This window comes from Alligator sinensis, unplaced genomic scaffold, assembly GCF_000455745.1.
Source record: "Alligator sinensis unplaced genomic scaffold, ASM45574v1 scaffold92_1, whole genome shotgun sequence".
NCBI classification, from domain to species: domain Eukaryota; kingdom Metazoa; phylum Chordata; order Crocodylia; family Alligatoridae; genus Alligator; species Alligator sinensis.
Genome location: NW_005843010.1, coordinates 91,775 through 104,443, shown reverse-complemented (window position 1 = coordinate 104,443; position 12,669 = coordinate 91,775). Strand labels below are relative to the sequence as shown.

Sequence of the window (12,669 nt, the reverse complement as noted above, 5' to 3'; positions counted from 1 at the left end):
CCCCAGTTTAACCCTGGCCTGGCCCCACGGCTTCTCCAGCACCAGGTCACCCTGGTTGTACCCAAGCGGCTCTTGCAGCACCATGTCAACCCAGGCATGCATGCCATGTCAACCAGCACCATGTGAACCCCTGCAACTTCATTGGTGTCAAAGGTCATGTGACATCACTTCCTGATATGATACCACTTCCTGTGATGTCTTTGAATATGGCTCACCAGCCCACTGGGTGATAAAAAGTGTGTGATCCGGTCCCACATTCAAAAAGGTTCGACACCCCTGCACTAAACAAAACTAATGCCATAATGAGCCAGATGCTTGGACTGTAAGGCAGTGGTCACCAACCAGTGGATCTTGATCTCGGTAGATCTCGGTCCACTGGTAGTTCTTGAAGCTTCTTATGGTAGAACTTGGAGCTTCTTGAAGTTGATCTGAGGCTGGGGTGGAGGGCTGAGTGCTCACGTGCATGCATACGTGCACCCCAGCCCAGCAGGTCAGTCCGTGTGGGAGGGAAGGGGTGGGGGCTAGATTGGGGCCCCCATGGTGAGGGACAGGGCTACAGAGGCAAAAGCAGGGGTAAGTTGAGTGGGGCCCTGGCTGGGTGGTACTTACCTGCTGGAGAGGCATGCCCCCAAATAATTTTTTCGCCCTCTGCCTTGATCTGCCCCCTACCTTCCCTCCCCACAGACTTACCTGCTGGGGGGAGGGGGGATGGCAGTGCGCGGTAGATCTTGGGTTGCTTTTAAATGCCAAAGATGATCTCCTACTTAAAAAGATTGGAAACCACTGCTGTAAGGAATGAGCAGCCTGTATTGAATCAGAGAGCTTGGAAGGAGTGAGGGAACTGGAATGCGGGTGAGAGCAATCTAATGGTTATCCTCAGGTTAATAGGTAGCTGGTGTTTCTGTGTAGGGAGGAGGGACTGGGAGGTAAACAACATGTGCAGACCATTGGATTCTAAACATAGTCACAGTCATAAAGGCCTCAGCAGTGCAAAGGAAACTATGCAAAAATCACCCGCTGTGGTTAGCAGCATTTTAGCTCTGCCACTGAGCACAATTTGGGGAGATCTAGTGTAGAAAGAACACCAATGTTTTTCTCATGGTGCAATGCAGCTCTAAGCATCCTAAAGGTCTGAAGTCTTAGCAGAAAAATCAAAGAAGAACAAGAAGAAAAAGACGTTTAGATCCATTATTTCTAAAGGGATCATATTCCAAATTCTTTGTAGTTGTCCTCTAGTTTTTGAGCCTTTAAAGCAGAGATTCCCAGATTTTTTCTTATTGCATACCCCTTTCCGGATTTACCAGCTGCCCGCATACCCCTACCAGCATACATTTTATATTTTAACTCCTTAAATGCTAATTATTATTATAATGAAAATTAAATCCACCGTTACACGATTTTGGTGCCCTGAACAGTGTTGGAGGTGAGGAAAGCAAGCATTTAACCTCTTCATGCAGGGGCTGCTGCTGTTGTGGTGCTGCCAGGGCTGCTGTGGCGGCAGCAATGAGGGCTCCCTGGGGACTGCCATTATGTTGCCCTCTCTGAATGAGCTCCTGAGGCTGGTGCCCCACCTACCAACCCCAAGTTACACTACTGCCCTATGCTTCCCTTCCATGCATGCTCAGTAGGCTGCACTCTGAATGTACAGCTGAGTGGGGAGAACAGAATTGCCCAGGTACATGCACAATACTGGGCAAGTCCTTAAACTTCAATTGCAAAAAAAACAGAACTAACAGGTCTTTGACCCCAGAAGAGGAAGTAGCATTTCCCCTGGGGTGCAGACGGACTGAGTTCTAGGTCCTTCTCGCTCACAAAGAGTTTGGACCTTCACCTCCTCCTTCCCTGAAAACTGCCCTAGCCACCAGTCCATAGTCTCAGCACTATTAGGATTATCCTCTACCCCTTTTGAAACAGCTTTGCAACATAGCCAGATCTCAGAGACTATTGCTATGTGAGACACCAGCTGTAGTGACAATTCACTGTCTCAGGTAAAGAAACCACCAATTTGCAAGGCACTTCATTACTTAGTAGAGCAGTGCTGGGACAGGAAGGAGCAAATAAAGGGCTCAGGCCAAGTCTGCAAAGCAGGAGGCTTTAAATAGGGATATGGGGAGGGGGAGAATATTAATGAACATACAGATCATTTCCCAAATCAACATTACTGGGAGTTTAACTGCTTCCGTCAATGAGCACCAGAGATGTGGGCAGTTGTGGAATTCAGATAAAAATGGACACGAACACCACTCTGTGTTTCTTAATATGGAGTTGTCAGAAGAAGGAATCTCTCAATCCAGAGGCTCCTGTCAAACTGATGTGTATTTAATAGCATTTCTGTCAGACCACATTTCTGGGTCAGTGACTTGTTTCCTGAGGGGCCCAGCTGGAGCAGATGGGAGATGCGCTAGATGAATGGATGTGGGCTGGAGGCTCAGTAGACTTTGCTAAGTGCAAGATGTGACACTAAAGCTGCTAACAGACCACTAGGGCTATAAACTAAACACCAAGTGACCATGCTGGTGTGCTAACAGCTATAAGAAACTTCACTGAATTCATAAGAGCATGACTTTATTGTTGGCTTTCACCAACCTTTGGCCAACAAGAATAATAGCTCCTTCTCCCCTTAACCCTTAAGGCGAGGGACAGAAATTATGCATACACAGGTATAAGTGATCAGCAGGGATCCTGGTTTTCACTATTTAAAAAAAATCACAAATTCTCTGATAAAAACGCACATATTCTCTGATTAAAACCCAAAAATTCATGTTTTTTCATGATGAAAATGAAACACCACTATATATGTATAATTTTAAAGCAACCTGGAAGCCTACCAGTGCCTCAATCACTATAATAAAATAAATTCTATATACCTCTAAATTTTGGCATTTGATTTTGGGTTTTTTATCATTGAGAAGAAGTGCCCCCCTTGACCCTTTTGCTCACAAGGACACGGGTCCACCTGTGATTGCCCTTGCCCCCCACTGCTTTGTGGCACTGAGCAGCCCTAATATGCCGGTGCCTTGCCCATGTCTTTGCTCCTCACTCCTGACCCACAGCCCCCACCTACCCCTGATGGTGACCTTCACTCCCCACCCACAGCCTCCTGCCCCGCCCTCCCCCTGCCAGAGGGGGCCCCCAGGTGTCAGGCCTACCGGGCCCAAAACCCGGGTCTGCAGCCCCCTGCCCCCACCAGCAGTGCTTGAGTTCCAGCAAAATGGCCAAAACTGGTTTAACATAAACCTGGATGGATGTAGTATCAGATTTAACTGATGTAGGCTAACTCTGTTTATTGAACTCCTGTCCAGATTCCCTCTAGATTCAAGTTCACTCACAGTCCCCCAGCATCCCAGGATGCTTTGCACCTCCTCTGCACCCCACTTCCTGCCCTTGCAGGGTGGGCAGGCTAGCCTTGGCCTAATCTGTCTGCTCCAGCCAAGCAGGGAGAAATGCTCTAGCACTCCCTGGCTTCTGGCCTGGGCCACTGCTGGCATGTGGCTGCATTTCTGGAATTAAAAATGAATGTCTGTTTACTTGTTTACTGGTTCAATCTACACAGTTTAGACTAACCTGAGAAGACTGAATTAATTCAATCTTGGGCTTTTTGACTGTTTGTACTTAGCCCAAGAATCCAACAGGATATCATCATGAGAACAGAGGGAAAACCTATCAGCCTTAGTGACTAGGCATACATTTGCATACCACTACTATCGGCTATGCTACAGCTTGATAGAACCAGGACCTGCCATGGAAGCCTGCCCGACTGTGACGATGGCTAGAGACAGACATTACACATAAACTGGTTTAAGTGATCAGAAACTGGTTTAAACCTGTAACAGAACAGATGTTCAGTGCACATAAACCAGTTTGAAAACGGCTGAAACAGGTTTGAGATAAACCTGGTTGAACGTAGTATCAGACTTAACTGATTTGGGTCAAAGTGGCTTATGCAATGTCTGTCCTAGACCCTTTCATGGTTTAAGTTAAACCAGACTCCCCCAGCATCTCAACATGCTCTCTGTGCTGGGCTCTTAGCTGCACAGCAGAGCTGACCCATCCCCTCTGCCTTATATAGACACCTCTCAGCATTACCTAGCATACCACATGATGGCTATGGTCGATGCTGTGGGAGACTGGTTCCTTCCTTGGAAAAGCTGTTTAAGAAGAGCTTGAACTAATGTTGAGAGGCTTTGTTTTCTGATGGAGTGATAAATACTGAGTTAGGGGTGATAAACACTGTGTTATCAACTGCCTGCTGGGGTGCTTGTGTGGGGGACCCCTCCCTAATCAGAGCATCCTGCCAGGGCCTGGCCATGCCTCCCTCAGCTCAGCACTATGGAAGGGAAGGAAGGGCTGCTCTAACACCCCCCGGCTTCTAGCCTGAGCCACTGTAGGCATGTACCTGCATTTCTGGGATGTCTGAGTGGCTACAAACTGGTTTGGCCTAGCCAGGTTAAACTAACCTGCAAAGATTGAATCAATTCAGGCTCAGGTGTTTTGAATGTCTGCCCCTAGCTGGTGAGTCCAGAGAATAGCAGCACATGGGCTAAGTACAGGCAGTCAGAAAGCCTGAGGCTGAATTGATTCAATCTCACAGGTTAGTCAAAGCTACATAGATTGAACTGATAAGCGAGTAAACAGACATTCACTTTTGATTCTAGAAATGCAGCCACCTTTATGTGGTGGCTTAGGCCAGAAGCCAGAGAGCACTAGAGCATACCTCCTTGCTTGGCTGGAGCAGACAACCTGGGCCAAGGCTAGTCCACCCATCTGTGGGGGGTGGGGATTTGCAGGAGAGGTGCAATGCATCCTGGGGTACTGGGGGGTGGGGATTTGCAGGAGAGGTGCAATGCATCCTGGGGTACTGGGGGACTGAGAGTTAACTTAAATCTGGAAGAGATCTGAAGTTCAATAAACAGATTTAACTTAAATCAGTTAAGTTTGATACTACATCCTTCCAGGCTTATGTTAAATTGGTTTCAGCCATTTTGAAAGCAGTAATTCTCACTGAATTTCTGTTATGTTACAGATTTGAAGTGGTCACCAATTATTTATACCAGTTTGTGTGTCACATCTGTTCCTAGCCAATGCCAATCTTTAAGGAACTGGAAGCATAGCTTTGCTGTCCCAGAACAGAGCACTGGCTTGACCAAGGTCGTCATTAACATTCCCAGTGCCTGGCAGTGGACACTTTTCAGTTCAGGGGTGAACCAAAAAGTCACGACAAAAGTTGTTTGAGTCAAATCAAAATAAAATAAAACAAAGAATTGTTTCAAGTTTTTTGTCAAGACCAAAAAGTTTTTAAAAAAACAGTGCCTTGAGTCAACCCGGAACATTTTTCTCACCCTGACATGACTTACATAATTTTCTAGTTATTTTGCCTTCTCAAATGCTTTCTTGTTTAGTTGGGTTTGTTCTGTTTTGCTTTGTATTTTAATTTACTCCATTTGTAAATACAAAGTAATAGTTTGGGAAAAAAAGAGGATGCATTTAAAAGTGCTTTGACATGAAATATTTTGACAAATTTTTAATAATCCCTCCCCCACCTTTTCTTTTATTCACTGAATTCAAATCGATTGCAGGAAAAGTTTCAATTCCCCCAAAACTCAATTTTTAGTGCATTTAATATTTCTCAGACACATTCAGCCCAGTTTCTACATGAGTGAGGTTCTCAGCAGTGAGGGAAATTTCTTCCTGTCTCCTGTCTCAGTGATGCCCTATGAGAGGGGTGGCCAACCTGTAGCATGAATGGTACAAATAGCATGGGCAGCCTGTGTGTGTGCCACCTGGCAGATCAGGGAGCAGACAGACAGCACAGCAGCAGATAGGGCAGGGAACAGTAAGCAGAGCAGCAGATTAAGCAGGGAGCACAGGGCAGGGAGCAGAAAGCAGAGGAGTGGATGGGCAGGGGCAGGGCACTAGAGTGCCACTCAGGGAGCATGCACGGCAAACTTGTGACATGCCTCTCAAAAGATTGGCACAGTGGATCAGGGATTTCATTCAGCACCCAGGACAGAGGGATGATGGCAAGGGAATGTTGACCACAGTAGATGGGCGGGATGGGGAGCACCATTTTGCTTACCCCACTCAACCCTGCCTCCCCCAGCTCCCCAGATACACTGGCATGACACAGCATTGCCCATCTCCTGTGCCTGGGAAAAGGCAGCACAGGATTTCCCCCAGCATTGCAAAATCTGGGGGGAGAGGAAGAGAGAAGCACAGTTTCATTCCCCCACCATCTTCAGATACACTGCTTAGTGTGGTACTGCAATGCCCAGCTCCTGGGGCCTGGCAAAGCAGTGCAGGGATTCTCCTGCTGTGGAAAAGATTCCCAGAAGGGTGGACCCTGGTACCCCTCATAGTTGGGCCCGGGCCGGGTACCCCTCTCACCCTGTCCTAATTATGCAAGAGGGTTGACTCCCACTGCTGTATTGTACCTATAGGGACCGTTGATACCACCCCAAGTTGCCACACACTTTTTCACAGAGGAAATCCCCAGAGCTGTAACTGCAGGTTTCAAGTCCTGTTTCATAGTTGGTAGGGTTGGAAGGAACCTGAGCAGATCATCAAGTCTGACCCCCTTCCATGGGCAGGAAAGGATGCTGGGGTCAAATGACTCCATCCAGGTGATTATCTAGCCTCCTTTTGAAGAAACCCAGGGTAGGAGCGAGCATCCTACCTTGGAAGTTGGTTCAAGATCCTAGCCGCCCTGACTGTGAACTAGTGCTTCCTGATGTCTAGCCTGAATCTACTCTCAGTCAACTTATGGCCGTTATTCCTAGTTACTCCTGGTAGGACTCGGGGGAGCAGGGTCTCTCCCATTCCCCGCTGGTTCCCCTTGGTAAGTTTATAGATGGCCACTAGATCCCCTCTCAGCCTTCTCTTGTGAAGGCTGAACAGGTTCAGGTCCCGTAGCCTCTCCTCGTAGGGTCTGCCCTGCTGCCCCCGATCATGTGAGTGGCCCTCCTCTGGACCCTCTCCATGTTGTCCACATCCCTCCTGAAGTGCAGCGCCCAGAACTAGACACACTACTCCAACTGCAGCCTGACCAGTGTTGCATAGAGGGGGAGGATCACCTCCTTGGACCTGCTCGTGATGCATCTGTAGATGCATGACAAGGTGTGGTTAGCTTTACTGACCGTGTCCTCACATTGGCGGCCCATGTTCATCTTGGAATCGATAATGACTCCAAGATCCTTTTCTGCCTCTGCACTGACGAGAAAGGAGTTCCCCAGCCTGTAGGTATGCTGCTGGTTCTTCCTCCCTATTTGCAGTACCCTGCACTTGTCCATGTTGAAACCCATCCTAGTCTCATCCGCCCACCCTTGTAACCTGTCCAGGTCTAGCTGTAGCCTGTCCTTCCCTTCTAACATGCCCACCTCTCCCCACATCTTAGTGTCATCCGCAAATTTGAACAAGGTGCTTTTCACCGCCTCGTCCAAGTCGCTGATGAAGATGTTGAACAGTGCGGGCCCGAGGACCGAGTCCTGGGGGATCCCACTTCCCACATCCCTCCAGGTCAAAATGACCCGTCCACCACCACTCTCTGGATGCGTCCCTCTAGCCAATTTGGACCCATCTGACTGCGTAGGCATCAACACCACAGTTGCCTAATTTTTTGATGAAAATGGGGTGAGAGACAGTGTCAAAGGCCTTCCTAAAGTCCAGAAAGACTACATCCACCGCAACACCTGCATCCAAGGATTTTGTGACCTGGTTGTAGGCCACCAGGTCTGACAGGACCTGCCCCTAATGAACCCATGTTGGTTGCCCCTAAGCATAACCTCCCCTGCTGGCCCTTCGCAGATGTGCTCCTGGATTATTTTCTCAAAGAGCTTCCCCAGGACCAAGGTAAAACTAATGGGCCTGTAGTTTCCTGGGTCCTCCTTCCTCCCTTTTTTGAAAATGGGGACCACATTGGCCCTTTTCCAATCCTCTGGCACCTCTCCAGAGCACCACAAGCGCTCATAGAGCTGTGCCAGGGCTCCCGCAATGTCTTCTGCCAATTCCCTCAGCACCCTTGGTAGAGATCATCTAGACCCGCCAATTTGAAGATGCCCAGTCCCACCAGAAGTTCCCTGACCAGGTCCTCACTGACCCTGGCCCCGGCTGTGCCTCTCCTGAGTTCGTCCGGGACTCCAGTGAGGGGGATGTCCCGATCCCTGCTCAGAAAAATGGAGGCAAAGAATTTGTTAAAGAGGTCAGCTTTATCACCTGGTGCAAGCACCAGATTGCCAGGCGTGTCCTGCAAGGGCCCCACATTACCCAGTGCTTTCTTTTTACTCCCTATGTATTTAAAAAAGGACTTCTTGTTGTCTTTGATCCAGGTCATTAGTCCCGGTTCTGTTAGCAGAGGTGCCCTGCGTCACCTACTCCAAAAAAAGTGTTAATAGGAGGCAACAACCTCTGTATATGCTTTATTGAACAAGGATCCTTTATTCTTTAGCTGATAGGCAAGGCCTTGATCCTAAAAGCAGCTCCATGTCGAATGAATTCAAGGGCTCCATAGAGCTCAAGAATCTGTCTGTACAAAGCAGCTTGCAGTTTCAAGGCTTTATTTCTTACCATCATCTGCGCCCCGCCTCCCTCCCAACAAACTGTGCTCCCAGCACAGCTCAGCTCTGGGTCACAGGAAGTAGATAGTTGCAGGAGGCGGCGTCTTCTTTTAGGCTGCTGTTTCAAGCTTGTCTGTCTTTGCTTCCTGCAGGTACTCAGACTTTCTTCACAAATTTCACTTCTACTCATTTATAGAAATGATACAGTGCTTAAATATTAACCCTAGAGCTAGAGGCCAGATCTGCAAATATTGGAAATGTTGATACTAGGCTAGAGAGTGAAACTGCATGGCAGGTTACAAAATGAAGGCTTTGTTTCTACATGGCAAACAGTGAAACTTCCTGAATGATTGTGTACCTGTAAATCAGCTCTTACAAATGTCAAAACACAAGCAATACAATAATGTGTGTTTTTTCTATTTAGTCCAGGAATGCATGGCACTTTGCAAGAGAGATGAGGCAGTCTGCAGATTAAGATGCATTTTGTTGGGTGCTGATGTTTGCTAGTATTTTCAAACACCAGCCTAAGAAAACCTGGGTAATTCTTAGTGGTATATATTTTTTCTCTGTAGCTGGTGCAGACAGTAATTGTGCATCATATCTGGCTAATGGCATCCTGCATATGTTATCTGAAATTTTCTTTGTGTTTCTGACTCTAAAGTCCTGGGGGTATCCCATGCCAGTTCCAAACCATGATAGGAAAGGGACATGTGCCAGTGTCTCTGCTCAAAGGTTTTACATTGAGCTCATTGAGCTTGCTGAGCTGGACTTTGGAATTTCAGTTTTCCTTCAACTTTGTCACTGCCAGAGGTGTGCTGCTGATAGTGCTGGAGTAGATGGGCCCCTGGAGTGTATAACCCCTGTACAATTTAACTCTGAAAAATGCTTCTGTACCTCTAGCCCAGAAGTTTAGTGAGTCCCATATAAATTTGATCACCCTGTAGCCATAATCAATAATACTCCGACAGGAATTGCATCACCCACTATTAAGGCACAGAACCTTGATTTAAAGGAGAAAGGCCATTCAAGAAAGGAGCTGGATTGGAGTTTTTTCCTTCCTTTTTGTATCACTTCATGATGGAAAAGGCTGGAAGTCTTTTTTAAAAAAACCCTGCCTGTTTATTACAACTCTCAGGATGGTCGAGTGTACCATGCAGTGATGTTGCTGGATAACTTGTTGAGTGTTTCAGGGAAGTGGTTTGTGCCAGAAGTTGAGGCTTTTTTCCCAAAGAGAATGTTTCCCAGCTATCCATGGGGTATTGGAGTGTAAAAAGCTGTAAACATGAATCCAGCACTTTGAACTTCCGCCAATGTGAGGAAGCTGTCAGTAAGTAACCGCACCTTGTCATGAATCTACAGATGCATCACAAGCAGGTCCAGGGAGGTGATCCTTCTCCTCTATGCAGCATTGGTCAGGCCGCAGCTGGAGTACTGCATCCAGTTTTGGGCGCCATACTTCAAGAGGGATGTGGCTAGCATTGAGAGGGTCCAGAGGTGGGCTTCTCGCATGGTCAGGGGGCAGCAGGTCAGGCCATACAAGGAGAGACTAGAGGGCCTGAACCTATGCAGCCTCCACAAGAGAAGGCTGAGGGAGGATCTGCTGGCCATCTACAAATGCACCAAGGGGGAATAGGAGATGCCCTGTTCCCCCAGGCACCACACGGGGTAACTAGGCATAACAGCCACAAGTTGATAGAGAGCAGGTTCAAGCTAGACATCAGGAGGCGTTACTTTACGTTTAGGGCGACTAGGACCTGGAACCAACTTCCAAGGTAAGCGGTGCTCGCTTCTATTTTGGGGGTGTTTAAGAGGAGGCTGGATAGATACCTGACTGGGGTCATATGACCCCAGCATCCGTTCCTGCCCAAGGCAGGGGGTCAGACTTGATGATCTGTTTAGGTTCCTTCCGACCCTATCAACTATGAAGCTATGAATTAAAATAATTCCCCCTTTCACTGCGGAGGTTTTGCTTGCAAGCATCTTGATGGGCCAGACTTCCAGGTCTTTCAGTGGTCCATAGAGTCTCTGGGTTTTCTAGACAAGTACTGATTATCTAAATGTCATATTAGTCAGAAAAAGAAACTAAATCTCCCCAGTACCAAACAGCAAGAGAGGGGATTAGGCCAAATCTATTCCTCCTCTGTAGAGTGACTCAATGGAGTTCCCGTTCCCTGGAGAAAAAACAAAAGGTGTCATTGTAACTGTGTCAAGTTACACAAATCTGTTGTGACTGTGTGTTTATCTAAGTGCAATGGGAAGCCCAGTGCTGGAGGGACTGGGCTTTAGGAGCTGTCACTTTGAAGCACTGGACTCCTTCTGCATGCAGATTTAATAGGGAATGTGTGAACTGACAGCTCCCTGGGAAAGAGCACAGTGTTCCCACACTGCCTCCCAGGGAGAGGCACTTAGTATAGAGGGCCCACCATATCCGTACAGAGGGTGGCTCAGCCCCACCTGGCCAGCTCAGCTAGACAAATGCAAGGCAAGTGTGTGGGAGCAGGTTTCCATGGGGCTGAGCAAATAAGCAAAGCCATGAGTTGGGGAAAAGATTTTCTTCTTTGGAGCACTCTTTAAACACAGGCTTTTAAAGGCCTGAGGCAGGGGCTGCCATAGAAGTAGCCCAGCCCTGGGGTAGGAGAGGTTCCCAGCCTGGAGCCCAGGGGACTTTAGTTGAGATTAAGTGTTTTTATTTCGCAGTTTTACTGCATGTAGACACGTGCTTACTGTGCAGTAAACTAAGCTACTGCACAGTTAAACATTTCATGTAGATGTGCCCACAGAGCCATGGAAGTTAAATTAAAAACCTCAGTGATAACAGTCTGGCTTTAAGCATCCCCTTGCAATGTATTATCACTATTAATCCCCTCAAATTACCTGATGGTATACTGGAGTAGAAGTCTAGAGGCTTCACATAGTTACAGCAGTACAGAATTTGGGGGCAATCCATTGGTTTCCATAGGTTTTGAATCAGTTCCCTTGGTCCTTATTTTACAGTAGTGTCTGAAGGCTGAACCAGGATGAGGTTACCATTTTATACCAACAGATATTCTGGCCTCTTCAAAGAAGAATCTAAACATCCCCCATTCCCAAGAGAGCTACAAGCTAGCCTTCTAGTCATGACAGGCCCTGTGGCAGTAACTTATAAATTTACATAAGCCCTCATGGCTCAGTTTAGGATCAGGATCCTGTGATGTTAGAGGCTGTGTGTATATATAAAGCAAGATGCGGTTCCTTCCTCAAAAAATTGGCAAGTCAAGGCCCAGGGCTTGGGAAGGTCCTAATTGGTTTTCCCTCACGACATGTGCAAGAGTCCACTCCCACTAAGAGCAGAAAGGAAGTGGCAGGAGATGGAGACAGCCATGTATATTCCTTTCTTCAGCACGCATGTATATTTTCATTATTGCCATTAAAAGAGATAGCATAAATGTCATCTGTGCTGTCTGCCCTTCCATTTAGTTGTCATTCATTAGCTGCTTCCTCTAGGGCCTGACCCAGAGGGTACTGACATCAGTGAAAGTCCTGTGGATTTCAGCATGCTTTGGATTGGGCCCTAAGGGCTGAGATGGGTTTCATGAAGAGACCTCATTTTTTCTATTCATTTCACCCATAGGCCCAAATAAAACCAAAGCTTGGTTCCCACTTCCATTTAATTCCCCCTGCATCTCACTGGTCAGCCCCATCAGGAGGTAGCCCAACTTGTCCCCACAAGTCATGTTTCCTTTTATTTTAGTCTCTGGCTACTGACTCTCCAGTGATGTCCTGGCTGGACAAGGATAAGAGTCCATCCCCATGTCTCATCCAGAGACTGGACCACCTAGTGCTGACTGTGAAGAGCATTGAGGACACCGTAGCCTTTTATTCCAAAGTCCTGGGCATGGAAGTAGTCACCTTCAAGGTAACATAAGCAGCCAATGAGTCTGGGAGTCCTGAGAAGGGTTTATGCCCCATCGATCCATAAATGTGCCTGCAGACATTTCAAATTTAAAAAATGTCAGGGTGCTCTAGAGGTAAAGAGCTTATGGATCAATGGGGCATAAACCCTTCTGTTGCAAGGGACAAGCACTAAACCTATATACTGGGGAGCAGGAAGAAACTGCCTTTAAGAGTCAGTCCTCCCCTC

At 47.4% G+C, this 12,669-nt stretch overlaps 1 protein-coding gene across 1 annotated transcript in view; it reads left to right on the top strand.

The window, feature by feature from the left end:
• Nucleotides 1-8,651: 8,651 nt before the first annotated feature.
• The window catches only part of GLOD5 (glyoxalase domain containing 5), a 9,143-nt gene continuing 5,125 nt past the window's right edge, over nt 8,652-12,669 (top strand). The window contains exons 1-2 of the mRNA XM_006036728.3: nt 8,652-8,701; nt 12,280-12,444. Of these exons, the coding sequence (XP_006036790.1) occupies nt 12,304-12,444 (141 nt within the window). The 5' untranslated portion in view covers nt 8,652-8,701; nt 12,280-12,303. The remainder of the gene's footprint in view (nt 8,702-12,279; nt 12,445-12,669) is intronic.